At 36.7% G+C, this 15,230-nt stretch overlaps 1 protein-coding gene across 1 annotated transcript in view; it reads left to right on the forward strand.

Annotated features, from left to right (window-relative positions):
• The window catches only part of LOC110456731, a 68,237-nt gene that overhangs the window by 33,437 nt on the left and 19,570 nt on the right, over positions 1-15,230 (forward strand). The window contains exon 3 of the mRNA XM_021507647.1: positions 972-2,214. Coding sequence (XP_021363322.1) covers positions 1,291-2,214 — 924 coding nt within the window. The 5' untranslated portion in view covers positions 972-1,290. The remainder of the gene's footprint in view (positions 1-971; positions 2,215-15,230) is intronic.

Consider the following 15,230-nt stretch of genomic DNA (forward strand, 5'->3'; position numbering starts at 1 on the left):
TAGAGTAACAGTGACCTTTATATTGAGTTGTTCTGTACAGTAACATTGACCTTTATATTGAGTTGTTCTTTACAGTTACATTGATCTTTATATTGAGTTGTTCTGTAGAGTAACATTGACCTTTATATTGAGTTGTTCTGTACAGTAACATTGACCTTTTTATTGAGTTGTTCTGTAGAGTTACATTTACCTTTATATTGAGTTGTTCTGTAGAGTTACATTGATCTTTATATTGAGTTGTTGGTCCATAGAGTAACATTGATCTTTATATCGAGTTGTATAAAGGAACTGTTAGTCCATCCTGTATACTGGAACTCTGGTTAGCATGATGGCAGTGTGATCAGTATAACACCTATGTCACCTGGAGTTCTGTTATACAGGTTTGATATTGCCAATTAGAAATATGAATTAAAAAAATACAATTTTCTCCGTCCAGTTACCAATCCATGGGGCCAGCAAAGTTCAGTGAAGCATACCACACATAGATTATAAAATAATAACCATAGTCTTCTAGCCTCAAAGGATCTGTGGCTTTAATAACTTTTGTTTTCATATCTGTGTCCAGAGACATATCCAGAAACATACAGATACACTATGTCCAGAGACGTACAGATACACAGGTGTACGAAGGAAATTTTATTAGTTTCTTGTATGTATTTCTATTGATTTACCTATATCTTCAATATTCCTGATGTTTTAGTCTACGAATCCCTGACTGCCAGGATATTCCTTTGGTGAGGTGTTTTTTTTAGGAATAATCACACATTACCATTTTCCTATGTTCAGGTAATGATTGCTAATTTGGTTTATTTAGATTAGTTATTTGAGTAGAACTTTACCATGTACATATAATTATACAATGTACTTCTTTTAAGTGTTCAATTGCTATTGTAAAATATCAACTAGGTAATATCAATGACCTATCGGTGTATATTTCAAGTGATGGATAATGTTACCTGTTTTTATTTCAGATTGCAATGGATTGCTACACAAGCCACAGACATGTGCCGTTATTTGATATCACAGAGGTACGATCATTCAGTAAAGATGATCCGACACAACCCAGCCTGAAACTTATAGGTATACATTTTAAAGGCCAGGAATCGGCCACTGTCAATATTTTTAATGCCAAGTAATGTGAATTACAAAAGGAACCTATATGCTGGAGTGGCTTCTAATCTTAAGGAAAATTAATGGAACGTGTTACCTATGTGCTATGGGCCTACCTGAGTTTACCTGAGCTTTGTATACTTGTCTGTTTGCATTGATTATATATAATTTGAGCGGAGCATGGCAGATAGGCCTTACACCAGTCAGGTATCGGAGCTGGGCCTGTTAACACTAGCACTAGTGGGCTTCACCGCCAACCTTTTAACACTCCTGTATAAAGTGTCACGCGAGTTCTCCCTCCCTAAACTCTGGAAGTACGCCCTCCTCACTATCGACATAGCACATCTATTTGTGGGAGTGGGCTTAATCTTATTTTTTGTCTTCCAAAAAACCAGTGCAAGTGAAGTTTGTTCAGCAGCAGGATTTTTTGTACAGTTTGGGATATTCGATAGTGTTTGTGGTTTCCTGACAGCTGGCATTATACTGCTAGGGATATACAACCCTGGCAAGTCATCACAGATCTCCTCTTTTCATCGTAACGTGTTCCTGGTAGTGGTCATCCCACAGAAGATCATCTCCATCCTTCTGTCCATTCTGCCAGTCATCCCCATTGAGTTCTTCACCACTATAGCTTCACACACTGTCACCTGTTTCAAGATCAGCAAGCCTGGAGACACTGGGGACAAGTTTGGCATCCTTATTTTCTTTATAATATGGATCGCTTTATGTCTAGCGACAATAACATTTGTGATAAGTGCAGTTAAGAACTGGAAGGGTTTTAACAACCGGATCCATTCAGCCTCTCCTAACGTGTGGCAGGCTCAGCTGTTGCAGCATGGCAAGACACTGCTGAAGTTTCTTCTGTTTGAGGACTGTGTGTGGCTTGTGGTGCTGGTCATTGTGACGAGCACTGTGTACAGTGGTGGCGAGGATGAGCAGTCTGCAACCTGGACAGTGTACATAACATTAGGTGTAGTGACCATCATCCACTGGGTTGTGTCAGTCATACAGTGTGCCATGTGGACTTCCTGTTGCTGCAAGTCGTCGACTGCTGTGGAGGAGACACATCGCAAACTCAAGCGTCTAGACCTCATCAAGATAGAAGTATGTATACTACCTCCTCAAATCTAACCATGGAATACTTCTTCTCGTCCAATACTGGTACCAACCCCTCATATCTGACTCTAAAATACTATCACCTCCGGTCTAAAATAGAATACTAAATGTTCAAATATAAATTTAGTATACTATCAACTCATATCTAACACTGAAATATATACAACTTCTTTAAATCTAAGATTAGAATACTACCACCTATGTTATCCTACAATACTACCTCCTTAAGTCTGTCCCAAGAAAACTACCTTCTCAAATCTAGCCCTTCAATACCACCTCCTCAAATCTTACCCTACAATACTACCTCGTTAAAACTTACACCACAAAACTACCACCTCAAATCAAACCCCACAATACCACCCTCTCAAATCTAAAACTACAAAACTACCGCCTTAATTCTCACCCCACAATAATACCTCCTCAAATCTGACGTCACAATACTGCCTCTTTAAATCATGTCCTACAATACTACAATACTACCTCCTTAAATCATGTCCTACAATACTACAATACTACCTCTTCAAATCTTACCACACAATAATACCTACTCAAATCTAATGGGATAATAATAACTCCTTAAATTTTACACCATAATACTACCTCCTTATATCTCATCATACAATACCACCCCCTCAAATCCAACCCCATAATACTACCTCCTCAAATCTAACTTAAGAACATTATTTCCTCAAATGTAAATCTAGAATACTTCCTCAAGTCAAACCTAACAATACTACCTCCTCAAGTCAAACCTAACAATACTACCTCCTCAAGTCAAACCTAACAATACTACATCCTCAAATCTAGCCCTGGAATACTACTCCTACTAACCCTCTTCCACTCCTTCCACTAACCCTCTACCACTCCCTCTGATAACCCTCTACCACTCCATCCACTTACCCTCTACCACTCTCTCCACTCCCCCTCTTCCATTACCTCCAATCTCCCTCTACCACTTCCTCCACTAACCCTCTACCACTTCCTCCACTAACCCTCTACCACTCCCTCCACTAACCCTCCACCACTCCCTCCACTAACCCTCTACCACTCCTTCCACTAACCCTCTACCACTCCTTCCACTTACCCTCTACAATCCTTCCAATAACCCTCTATCACTCCCTCCAATAACCCTCTATCACTACCTCCAATAACCCTCTACCACCCATTCACTCCCCTAATGGTTATCTGTACCTACATGGAAGTCATCACGGTAAGCCTTTGGTTTTGATTATAAATAAGGTTACAATAGAATAGCTTATTGAAGATTTAATAAAAGCATTAATGTACATTTTATCCTTCTAGATTTCCATTAGAAATTTAATTAATTTTATAGGTTTTAATTATATGTATATAATTCACAGGTTTAGTGATGTTTAGTGGTTTATATCAGATCTTTGAGACTAGGAAATAGAAGGATGGACGTTATTAGTTTACGTACACACCTACATGTCTACAATACTTAAATCACTGGTATATTACATAAAAACGTCTCCTCCAGTCAACAGGTAGATTGTTATTTATGTATTTGACCAGGTGCAATATACATGCAAGTTGAACAGGTAGACCATAATTCATATCTGTTTGTTTATTGACTGTAAACAATTCCACAGTGATAAATCTTTACTACACTGCACAAGTACATTTGGTATTCTGAAAGTTTAAAATTTGCATACAAAATATCTTAAACCAACTGATTTCAATTTTCAAAATTGTCCAACCCAATTTGTTTTTAAAAGAATCTATATATTTGCCATAACTTAGTTTTGCACTATATAACCATAATTAAGGTTCAGCTAGAATTCACTACAGCTATGAATATATTGACATCATCATTTTTACATCATTATGAAAATGTTAGATACATCTGCCCTTCCTTGAAGACAGCTTTTTATTTCATGAACAGGAATATGAGAATGATGATATGTATATGAGTCTCATAGGTTAGGGAACTCTAAGATAAGGAAACTCATGAACTCTCATGTTAGGAAAGTCTAAGGGATGAGAATTAACATTTTAACAGGGCAGACACATTCTGAGTAAGGATCTAAACACCTAGTTAGGTTAGTCAGGTAAGTTACTCTTGGGGTAGAAAACTTAAATTTGGTAAGCACACTCACAGAAAAAGGAAACTCATAGACTAGGAACTCTCTCAGGTAGGAAACTCAGTAGGCTAGGAATTCTCTCATTATAGGTAACTCAGTGAGCTAGGAACTCTCTCAGGGTAGGTAACACAGTAGACTAGGAACTCTCTTAGGGTAGGAAACTCAGTAGACTAGGAACTCTCTTAGGGTAGATAACTCATAGGCTAGGAACTCTCTCAGGGTAAGAAACTCAGTAGACTAGGAACTCTCTTAGGGTAGATAACTCATAGGCTAGGAACTCTCTCATGGTATGAAACTCAGTATGCTAGGAACTCTCTCAGGGTAGGAACCTCAGTAGGCTAGGAACTCTCTCAAGGTAGGAAACTCAGTAGGCTAGGACCTCTCTCAGGGTAGGAAACTCAGTAGGCTAGCAACTCTCTCAGGGTAGGAAACTCAGTAGACTAGGAACTCTCTCAGGGTAAATAACTCATAGGCTAGGAACTCTCTTAGGGTAAGAAACACAGTAGGCTAGGAACTCTCTCAGGGTAAGAAACTCTGTTTGCTAGGAATTCTCTCAAGGTAAGAAACTCAGTATGCTAGGAATTCTCTCATGGTAGAAAATACTTAGACTAGGAATTCTCTCTGGGTAGGTAACTCAGTTGGCTAGGAACTCTCTCATGGTAGAAAACTCATAGGCTAGGAACTCTCTCAAGGTAAGAAATTCAGTATGCTAGGAATTCTCTCATGGTAGGAAACTCACAGGCTAGGAACTCTTTCAGGGTAGGAAACTCACAGGCTAGGAACTCTCTCAGGGTAGGAAACTCAGTAGGCTAGGAACTCTCTCAGGGTAGGAAACTCAGTAGGCTAGGAACTCTCTCAGGGTAGGAAACTCAGTAGGCTAGGAACTCTCTCAGGGTAGGAAACTCAGTAGGCTAGGAACTCTCTCAGGGTAGGAAACTCAGTAGGCTAGGAACTCTCTCAGGGTAGGAAACTCAGTAGGCTAGGAACTCTCTCAGGGTAGGAAACTCAGTAGGCTAGGAACTCTCTCAGGGTAGGAAACTCAGTAGGCTAGGAACTCTCTCAGGGTAGGAAACTCAGTAGACTAGGAACTCTCTCAGGGTAGGACACTCAGTATGCTAGGAACTCTCTCAGGGTAGGACACTCAGTAGGCTAGGAACTCTCTCAGGGTAGGAAACACAGTAGGCTAGGAACTCTCTCAGGGTAGGAAACTCAGTAGGCTAGGAACTCTCTTAGGGTAAGAAATTCATAGGCTAGGAAATTTCTCAGGGTAGGAAACTCAGTATGCTAGGAACTCTCTCAGGGTAGGACACTCAGTATGCTAGGAACTCTCTCAGGGTAGGACACTCAGTAGGCTAGGAACTCTCTCAGGGTAGGAAACACAGTAGGCTAGGAACTCTCTCAGGGTAGGAAACTCAGTAGACTAGGAACTCTCTCAGGGTAGGAAATTCATAGGCTAGGAACTCTCTCAGGGTAGGAAACTCATGGATTTGAAAACTGTATTTCAAAATATTCTTTTGATTGATATGTGTACTGTGCAAGCTTAAAATATATATATATATTTTATATTTGTTTTCTCCAATATTTCAAATAACAAATTTCTATGTTAAAAGATGAAGATAGTGGTTATTTAATCTTTGTCAATGAAATCAATGAGCTCATTCCAGTGATTACATTGTAGTGTTGTTGAACTGTTGATATATAGCCCACTATTAACCAGACAGATATACCCTGTGGGTATAACAGGTGATCAGCACTCAAATTAACAACATCTAATTGATTTTAAACTACCATATATAATGGGCTTTCTTGGCGTACCAGGTGATTTTTTTCATTTTAAATTTAAGGAGAATAAATATTAGATTGAATGTGTGTCATTGAGCAGGAGTGTGCGGGTCGTTTTATAAACTAACTTTTTTGACTGTGATAAATTAGAATGCACCTATAAGGGCTTAAATCATTACTTTCCTGATATACAAACTAGTTAAGGGGGTATACTAGAATCGGGTTGTCTATCTGTATGTCTGTCTGTAGATGGAATATTGTCTTGACCACGCCTACAATTTTATGAAACTCCGACGATATAACTACCACACTGAAGTGTATTATTTAAAACCCTACTTCTAAATACTTAGCTGATTCTTGTTCAATGGGACTAATAAGCCTGAGGCCTACAATTTGGTTGTATGGTATAACTTAGAGACAAGAAAGGGAAGAAATCTAGAATATGTACAATTCTTGTTGTATGGGGAGTCAGGGAGGGAATAGATCTAGATAGAATATGTACAATTCTTGTTGAATGGTGAGTCAGCTGGTAGGGGAATAGATCTAGAATACGTACAATTCTTGTTGAATGGTGAGTCAGGGAGGGAATAGAACTAGAATACGTTTAATTCTTGTTGAATGGTGAGTTAGGGAGGGAATAGAACTAGAATACGTACAATTCTTGTTGAATGGTGAGTTAGGGAGGGAATAGGTCTAGAATACATACAATTCTTGTTGAATGGTGAGTCAGGGAGGAAATAGATCTAGAATATGAACAATTCTTGTTGAATGGTGAGTCAGGGAGGGAATAGATCTAGATAGAATATGTACAATTCTTGTTGAATGGTGAGTCAGCTGGTAGGGGAATAGATCTAGAATATGTACAATTCTTGTTGAATGGTGAGTCAGGGAGGGAATAAATCTAGAATATGTACAATTCTTGTTCTATGGGGAGTCAGGGAGGGAACAGCTAGCCTGTGGGTACAGTAATTAACAAGACGTGTATAAAAATGAAGTGACATTTGTGACCTGTTTCCCTGGCAGTGATTTAAAGTTTGTTGACTTTGTTCTATAGTACTGATCAATGAGAGATTATACAGGTACACCATCATGTTGTAACTGTTGGAATGACACAACACTTTAAAAGCATGTTAGGAAATTAAATATTTGCCTACCAGTTAAATAATAGTGCTACATTTTCACTTGTCAACAGAGATGACCATCATGAGTGGCTGTCTGACACAGAGCCCCCACACTAAACCAATAGGGACGAGCTGTGTGTCTGAGGGAGTATTGACACTCCTGATTAGTGCTTTCTGTGTTGGACAGCACAAACAGGATAACTTTATATCTAACCCCGATATTTGTTTCCAACATGCAAGTATCAGTAAATTTCCAGATTACAAATTGCTGTGCTGATAGTCAGGACTTATAGGATAGATTTATGAAGTTAGTGAAATTTTAACCATAAATCAGTGATTTGAATAGTGTTCTAAAGTACAAATATCAAAAAATGAAAAAAAAAGGGAACCTAAAGATTGTATACAAATTACATGTTGATTGCCATCTAAAGGTCAGTGTCAAAATCTGGCTGTACTTTTGACTCGGAGCAGTTACACTCAATGTCAAACAGCTATGTATAGTCAATTTCAAGCTACTGAAAGTCCATGTCAAACTTCTGAAAGTCAATGTCAAACTTCTGAAAGTCAATGTCAAACTTCTGAAAGTAAATGTCCCACAGCTGATAGTCAATGTCAAACTACTGAAAGTCAATGTCAAACTACCTAAAGTTAATGTCAAACAGCTGATAATCAATGTCAAACTACTGAAAGTCAATGTCAAACTTCTGAAAGTCAAACAGCTGATAATCAATATCAAACAGCTGATAGTCAATGCCAAACAGCTGATAGTCAATGTCAAACAGCTGATCAATGTCAAACAACTGATCAATGTCAAACAACTGATCAATGTCAAACAGCTGATAGTCAATGTCAAACAACTGATAGTCGATATCAAAGAGCTGATAGTCGATATCAAAGAGCTGATAGTCAATATCAAACAGCTGATAGTCAATGTCAAACAGCTGATAGTCAATGTAAAACAGCTGATAGTCAATGTCAAACAGCTGATAGTCAATGTAAAACAGCTGATAGTCATTGTCAAACAACTGATAGTCATTGTCAAACAGCTGATAGTCGATATCAAACAGCTGATAGTCAATATCAAAGAACTGATAGTCAATGTCAAACAACTGATCAATGTCAAAACAACTGATCAATGTCAAACAACTGATCAATGTCAAACAGCTGATAGTCAATGTAAAACAGCTGATAGTCAATATCATTCAGCTTATAGTCAATATCAAACAGCTGATAGTCGATATCAAACAGCTGATAGTCAATATCAAAGAACTGATAGTCAATGTCAAACACCTGATCAATGTCAAAACAACTGATCAATGTCAAACAACTGATCAATGTCAAACAGCTGATAGTCAATATAAAACAACTGATCAATGTCAAACAGCTGATAGTCAATGTAAAACAGCTGATAGTCAATGTCAAACAGCTGATAGTCAATGTCAAACAACTGATCAATGTCAAACAGCTGATAGTCAATATAAAACAACTGATCAATGTCAAACAGCTGATAGTCAATGTCAAACAGCTGATAGTCAATGTCAAACAACTGATCAATGTCAAATAACTGATCAATGTCAAACAACTGATCAATGTCAAACAGCTGATAGTCAATGTCAAACATCTGATAGTCAATGTCAAACAACTGATAGTCGATATCAAACAACTGATAGTCAATGTCAAACAGCTGATAGTCAATGTCAAACAACTGATCAATGTCAAACAGCTGATAGTCAATGTCAAACATCTGATAGTCAATGTCAAACAACTGATAGTCGATATCAAACAGCTGATAGTCAATGTCAAAACAACTGATAGTCAATGTCAAACAGCTGATAGTCAATGTCAAACATCTGATAGTCAATGTCAAACAACTGATAGTCAATATCAAACAGCTGATAGTCATTGTCAAACAGCTGATAGTCGATATCAAACAACTGATAGTCAATGTCAAACAGCTGATAGTCAATGACAAACAGCTGATAGTCAATGTCAAACAGCTGATAGGCGATATCAAACAGCTGATAGTCGATATCAAACAGCTGATAGTCAATGTCAAAACAACTGATAGTCAATATCAAACAGCTGATAGTCAATGTCAGACAGCTGATAGTCAATGTCAAACAGCTGATAGTCAATGACAAACAGCTGATAGTCAATGTCAAACAGCTGATAGGCGATATCAAACAGCTGATAGTCGATATCAAACAGCTGATAGTCAATGTCAAAACAACTGATAGTCAATATCAAACAGCTGATAGTCAATGTCAAACAACTGATAGTCGATATCAAACAGCTGATAGTCAATATCAAACAACTGATAGTCAATGTCAAATAGCTGATAGTCAATGTCAAACAGCTGATAGTCAATGTCAAACATCTGATAGTCAATGTCAAACAACTGATAGTCGATATCAAAGAGTTGATAGTCAATATCAAACAGCTGATAGTCAATGTCAGACAGCTGATAGTCAATGTCAAACAGCTGATAGTCGATATCAAACAGCTGATAGTCAATGTCAAAACAACTGATAGTCAATGTCAAACAGCTGATAGTCAATGACAAACAGCTGATAGTCAATGTCAAACAGCTGATAGTCAATGTCAAACATCTGATAGTCAATGTCAAACAACTGATAGTCGATATCAAACAACTGATAGTCAATGTCAAACAGCTGATAGTCAATGTCAAACAACAGATAGTCAATATCAAACAGCTGATAGTCAATGTCAAACAACTGATAGTCAATATCAAACAGCTAATAGTCAATGTCAAACAACTGATAGTCAATATCAGACAGCTGATAGTCAATGTCAAACAGCAGATAGTCGATATCAAACAGCTGATAGTCAATGTCAAACAACTGATCAATGTCAAATAACTGATCAATGTCAAACAGCTGATCAATGTCAAACAGCTGATCAATGTCAAACAGCTGATAGTCAATGTCAAACAACTGATAGTCGATATCAAACAGCTGATAGTCAATGTCAAACAACTGATAGTCGATATCAAACAGCTGATAGTCAATATCAAACAGCAGATAGTCGATATCAAACAGCTGATAGTCAATGTCAAACAACTGATCAATGTCAAATAACTGATCAATGTCAAACAGCTGATCAATGTCACACAGCTGATCAATGTCAAACAGCTGATAGTCAATGTCAAACAACTGATCAATGTCAAATAACTGATCAATGTCAAACAGCTGATCAATGTCAAACAGCTGATCAATGTCAAACAGCTGTTTGACATTGATCAGCTGTTTGACATTGATCAGCTGTTTGACATTGATCAGTTATTTGACATTGATCAGTTGTTTGACATTGACTATCAGCTGTTTGATATTGACTATCAGCTGTTTTATATTGACTATCAGCTCTTTGATATCGACTATCAGTTGTTTGACACTGACTATCAGCTGTTTGACATTGACTATCAGCTGTTTTATATTGACTATCAGCTCTTTGATATCGACTATCAGTTGTTGGACACTGACTATCAGCTGTTTGACATTGACTGTCAGCTGTTTGACATTGACTATTAGCTGTTTGATATTGACTATCAGCTCTTTGATATCGACTATCAGAAGTTTGACACTGATTATCAGCTGTTTGATATTGACTATCAAAGAGCTGATAGTCAATATCAAACAGCTGATAGTCAATGTCAAACAGCTGATAATCTATGTCAAACTTTTGAAATGTAAGTAAATGTCAAACTGGAGTTGTTTAGTGAAAAGTGATTGAATGAATTCCATGTATTAATTGTATCATGTCCTCAAACTTGGCTCCATTATAATACTACAGTCTGACTAATTCAGACTCAATCGAACCAACAGTGTCTGTATCTAACACATCTCAAATATATCAAATACAAAATCACAAACACTGTATTATTGTCAATTTCTACTCGGTTAAGTCATAAAAACGACAATTGTTTTAGTGTTTCTGTTACCACTTTCATTCTAAAGTTACTGATTACTTTTAATGCCTAGTCGGATGTCTATTACATTTCTTATTTAATATAATAAAATATAAGACACAGTTTGGTTTGACCATTGTGCCATTAATTATCATTGCATGTATGTTGTAATACTGTACATGTTAGTCTGCACACATCTACTCTACAGGAGTGAAAATCCACCAAACTTGGACTCTGATTTGTGTTTTTAATCTTGATCAAGAACACACACGCAGCAGGCCCAGTTCTGTATGCAGTGGTGACAGACACATCTAAATTCCAGCTCGTTACCTACCTGTTATATACATTTGTGGGGTGAAAACTTGGTCTGGAATTCTTTTCCCACTGAAATATTGTTGACAATTATAATGTACACGGCCTAAATAGACATATTTTTAGGACTTGGCCTGTAATAAAAAATACAACATGTTTGAAAATGTTTTAAAAATATATAATACTGTTGCGCTTTATTTCGTAAATGACACTACATGTATGTTCTAACAGAGAGTAAAGCCCACCAGTATCGGTATGAACTAAGGTAGATATGTAATAAAAATCTTTTACTCATAAAAGATTGGATCTGAACTGTGTCTAGTATAATCCAAGGTGACAGTCTTGATAAAGTTGGGTGAGATATGGACCTATAGAAATAAGCTCAGTGAAGTTTGAATAAACAAGTCTCTTGATTTCTGCACACTGATCCTATGTTTGATGTCACTTGGCACTGTTCCAGTTGTTTTGAAGATTAAATTGTAAATGTTGTCTTTGAAATTTGCGGGTTTCGTGTATTAGCAGAAGTCGTCTAACTCCAGGTACACAAATAACGGATATGGACAAGGGCAACAGGGAGTACTCACTACGGAAAATAGGTTGAGAAGGTGAAATGAAATTGAAGGGACTTTTGAACTTAATAAATTGGTTTGGGTCATTGTGTTTGTAGGTAGCTATAGCCTATCTGTGTCAGGAGATAAGAACGGGGCCTTAGAATATAGGGGCGCCTCACTTTGGGGGTTACAGGGTCCCTCTTGTGATGACCTTCAAAGCCAAATTCTAGTAATTACACAGCAGGAAATACACTAGTACCTCGAAAGAATGGTACCGGTGTTATTACAGTAGACTGGTGTCAGTATAATTACGGTATATTGGTGCCAGTGTAAATGTGCAAAATGTCCTTGGATGATAGTCATCGTAGTGTTTATCCACAGAGTTATCAAACAACTTATTTTCCTTCTGAATTACAGACTGTCATTACTTACTGCTGTACATTCTTTATCATAAATATATGTCACCATTATGTTTCGGGGTTACCTAAGGTAAATAACATTGGTCAATATAGCATCTGATGATATATATAAAATCCACATGCCTGCAGTCAGAAGAATCTCCCTGAAGATATGAAAGTACTAAAGATTAGTTGTCAACATGCAATTCATCTATTTTTAGAAAAAAATTGTCAAGAATTTATCTATTTTTTAATATTTCCTCATCTAAAAGGAATTTTTATTACTGTTACTTAAATTTTCTCTTCAATGTAATATTTCTGAAAACTGAAGTTAATGGCAATAAACGAAAACAAGTCGAAGTTGATCATACCATGATCTGTATGATATCATATACTGGTAATAATTCTTTTCTTGTGTAAATGGGTCAAGTGGCCATAGAGGTAAGATTTTTAGAATGTTTTTCCCCTGTACGTGACATTGGATAAACATTACCTTAAATACCTTGTTATCTTCTATACAGACATGCGGCTTCTCATACTGTCACCTATACATAGGTCTACGTCACAGCTTGGTTGAGAACATCAGTAGATATACATGACAGAAATGTGGATATTGTTTGTACTTCAGGTGTAGATTTCGGACACATCTTTCTTTACAAACTGAGTGACATATTAGACAGGAACTAACCAGTCAAAAACTAATATGATCACAGACATTTCTTATACCAGCTAGTATATACAAATCATATTACTTATATCTCTATAGGCCTAGAAAGTGTGACTACCGATCATATTACTTATATCTCTATAGGTCTAGAAAGTGTGACTACAGATCATATTACTTATATCTGTATAGGTCTAGAAAGTGTGACTACACTACACACAGATCATATTACTTATATCTCTATAGGCCTAGAAAGTCGAACTACAGATCATATTACTTGTATTTCTATAGGCCTAGGAAGTCGAACTACAGATCATATTACTTATATCTGTATAGGCCTAGAAAGTCGAACTACAGATCATATTACTTGTATTTCTATAGGCCTAGAAAGTCGAACTACAGATCATATTACTTGTATTTCTATAGGCCTAGGAAGTCGAACTACAGATCATATTACTTATATCTGTATAGGTCTAGAAAGTGTGACTACACTACACACAGATCATATTACTTATATCTCTATAGGCCTAGAAAGTGTGACTACCGATCATATTACTTATATCTCTATAGGCCTAGAAAGTGTGACTACCGATCATATTACTTATATCTCTATAGGCCTAGAAAGTCTGCCCACAGATCATATTACTTATATCTCTATAGGCCTAGAAAGTGTGACTACCGATCATATTACTTATATCTCTATAGGCCTAGAAAGTGCGACTACAGATCATATTACTTATATCTGTATAGGTCTAGAAAGTGTGACTACACTACACACAGATCATATTACTTATATCTCTATAGGTCTAGGAAGTCTGACAACATATCATCTTACTTATATCTGTATAGGCCTAGAAAGTCTGACTACAGATCATGTTACTTATATCTCTATAGGCCTAGAACTCTTCATAAATATTTCTATCAGTAGATCATCAACGGTCATAATAAGTTTTCCAGTAGGTAAACATACTTGCCAACCGTTCATATTTGAGGATGAAGAAATTATAACAAAGTATAAAAATAATGTATGAATACTTTCAATGATACCATTTAAAATAGCAATAGTGTAAAATGCCATGATTTAATTTAAAGTTAATCATTTCAAGCAAAAAATAAGATAAAATGGTTTCCACTTATTTCAAAAGTAAAAAAATCAAAGCAAAATTTGGTAGTTTTCTTCCAAAATAGGGAGGCCTGGTCAAGTATACAGACCCTGAATAAATATACTCAGACACACGTAGAAGTGAAGGTAGGTATAAATGTCAGTTTGGACGTCAAGTTGATATTTGTATATAATTCAGCTGTCCATATATTTGATCAGTTAATCAAATATCAAATTCTAAATCAATGCTTTATATACCTACAAATGTAGGTCCCGGTTTAAGTGATTTTCATCGTCTATTTTATTGATATTTTGGATGTAGGGTTATTAAAGGTTTGAAGTTGGGAAACAGTATTTTTGAGAAGGGTCAGGGGATTGTTTAACAGGGAGAGTAGAATGTAGAGAAGGAGATAAATAGAAATTGGGGAATGTCCTGACAAAGAGTTTCAGAAAATTATACAGGATCTGGTGAATGTACTGTCCCTGAAGAAAAGGTTCAGAAATCTATACTGTACTACACTTCAAGTACAGTATAAAATATGGATGATTGTAGAAAATATGACTTAAACATATAATAGGTTATGAAACTTGTATAATGTGTGCCATAACACTATATAGGGACTTTGCTATATAATCTAAAACGGGATATAGAAATCCAGCACTGTTCACTAGAGATGTGATGTTGGCAAGGTTTTATCAGGTTACTAGATTTTAAACGGGAAGTAAAATTGTGCCCATTCATAGATTCTACATGTGCTGATAATAAGTATTAATAATAATAATATTAAGTTCCCAACATTAACTCACCAATATACTCAACACTGTCTCACCAATATTCAGTACCCCACACTGACTCACCAATATTCAGTACCCCCCACTGACTCACCAATATTCAGTACCCCCCCACTGACTCACAAATATTTACTACCCCACACTGACTCACAAATATTTAGTACCCCCCCACTGACTCACAAATATTTACTACCCCCCCACTGACTCACAAATATTTACTACCCCCACTGACTCACAAATATCTAGTACCCCCCA

This window comes from Mizuhopecten yessoensis, unplaced genomic scaffold (genome assembly GCF_002113885.1).
Source record: "Mizuhopecten yessoensis strain PY_sf001 unplaced genomic scaffold, ASM211388v2 scaffold8839.2, whole genome shotgun sequence".
NCBI classification, from domain to species: domain Eukaryota; kingdom Metazoa; phylum Mollusca; class Bivalvia; order Pectinida; family Pectinidae; genus Mizuhopecten; species Mizuhopecten yessoensis.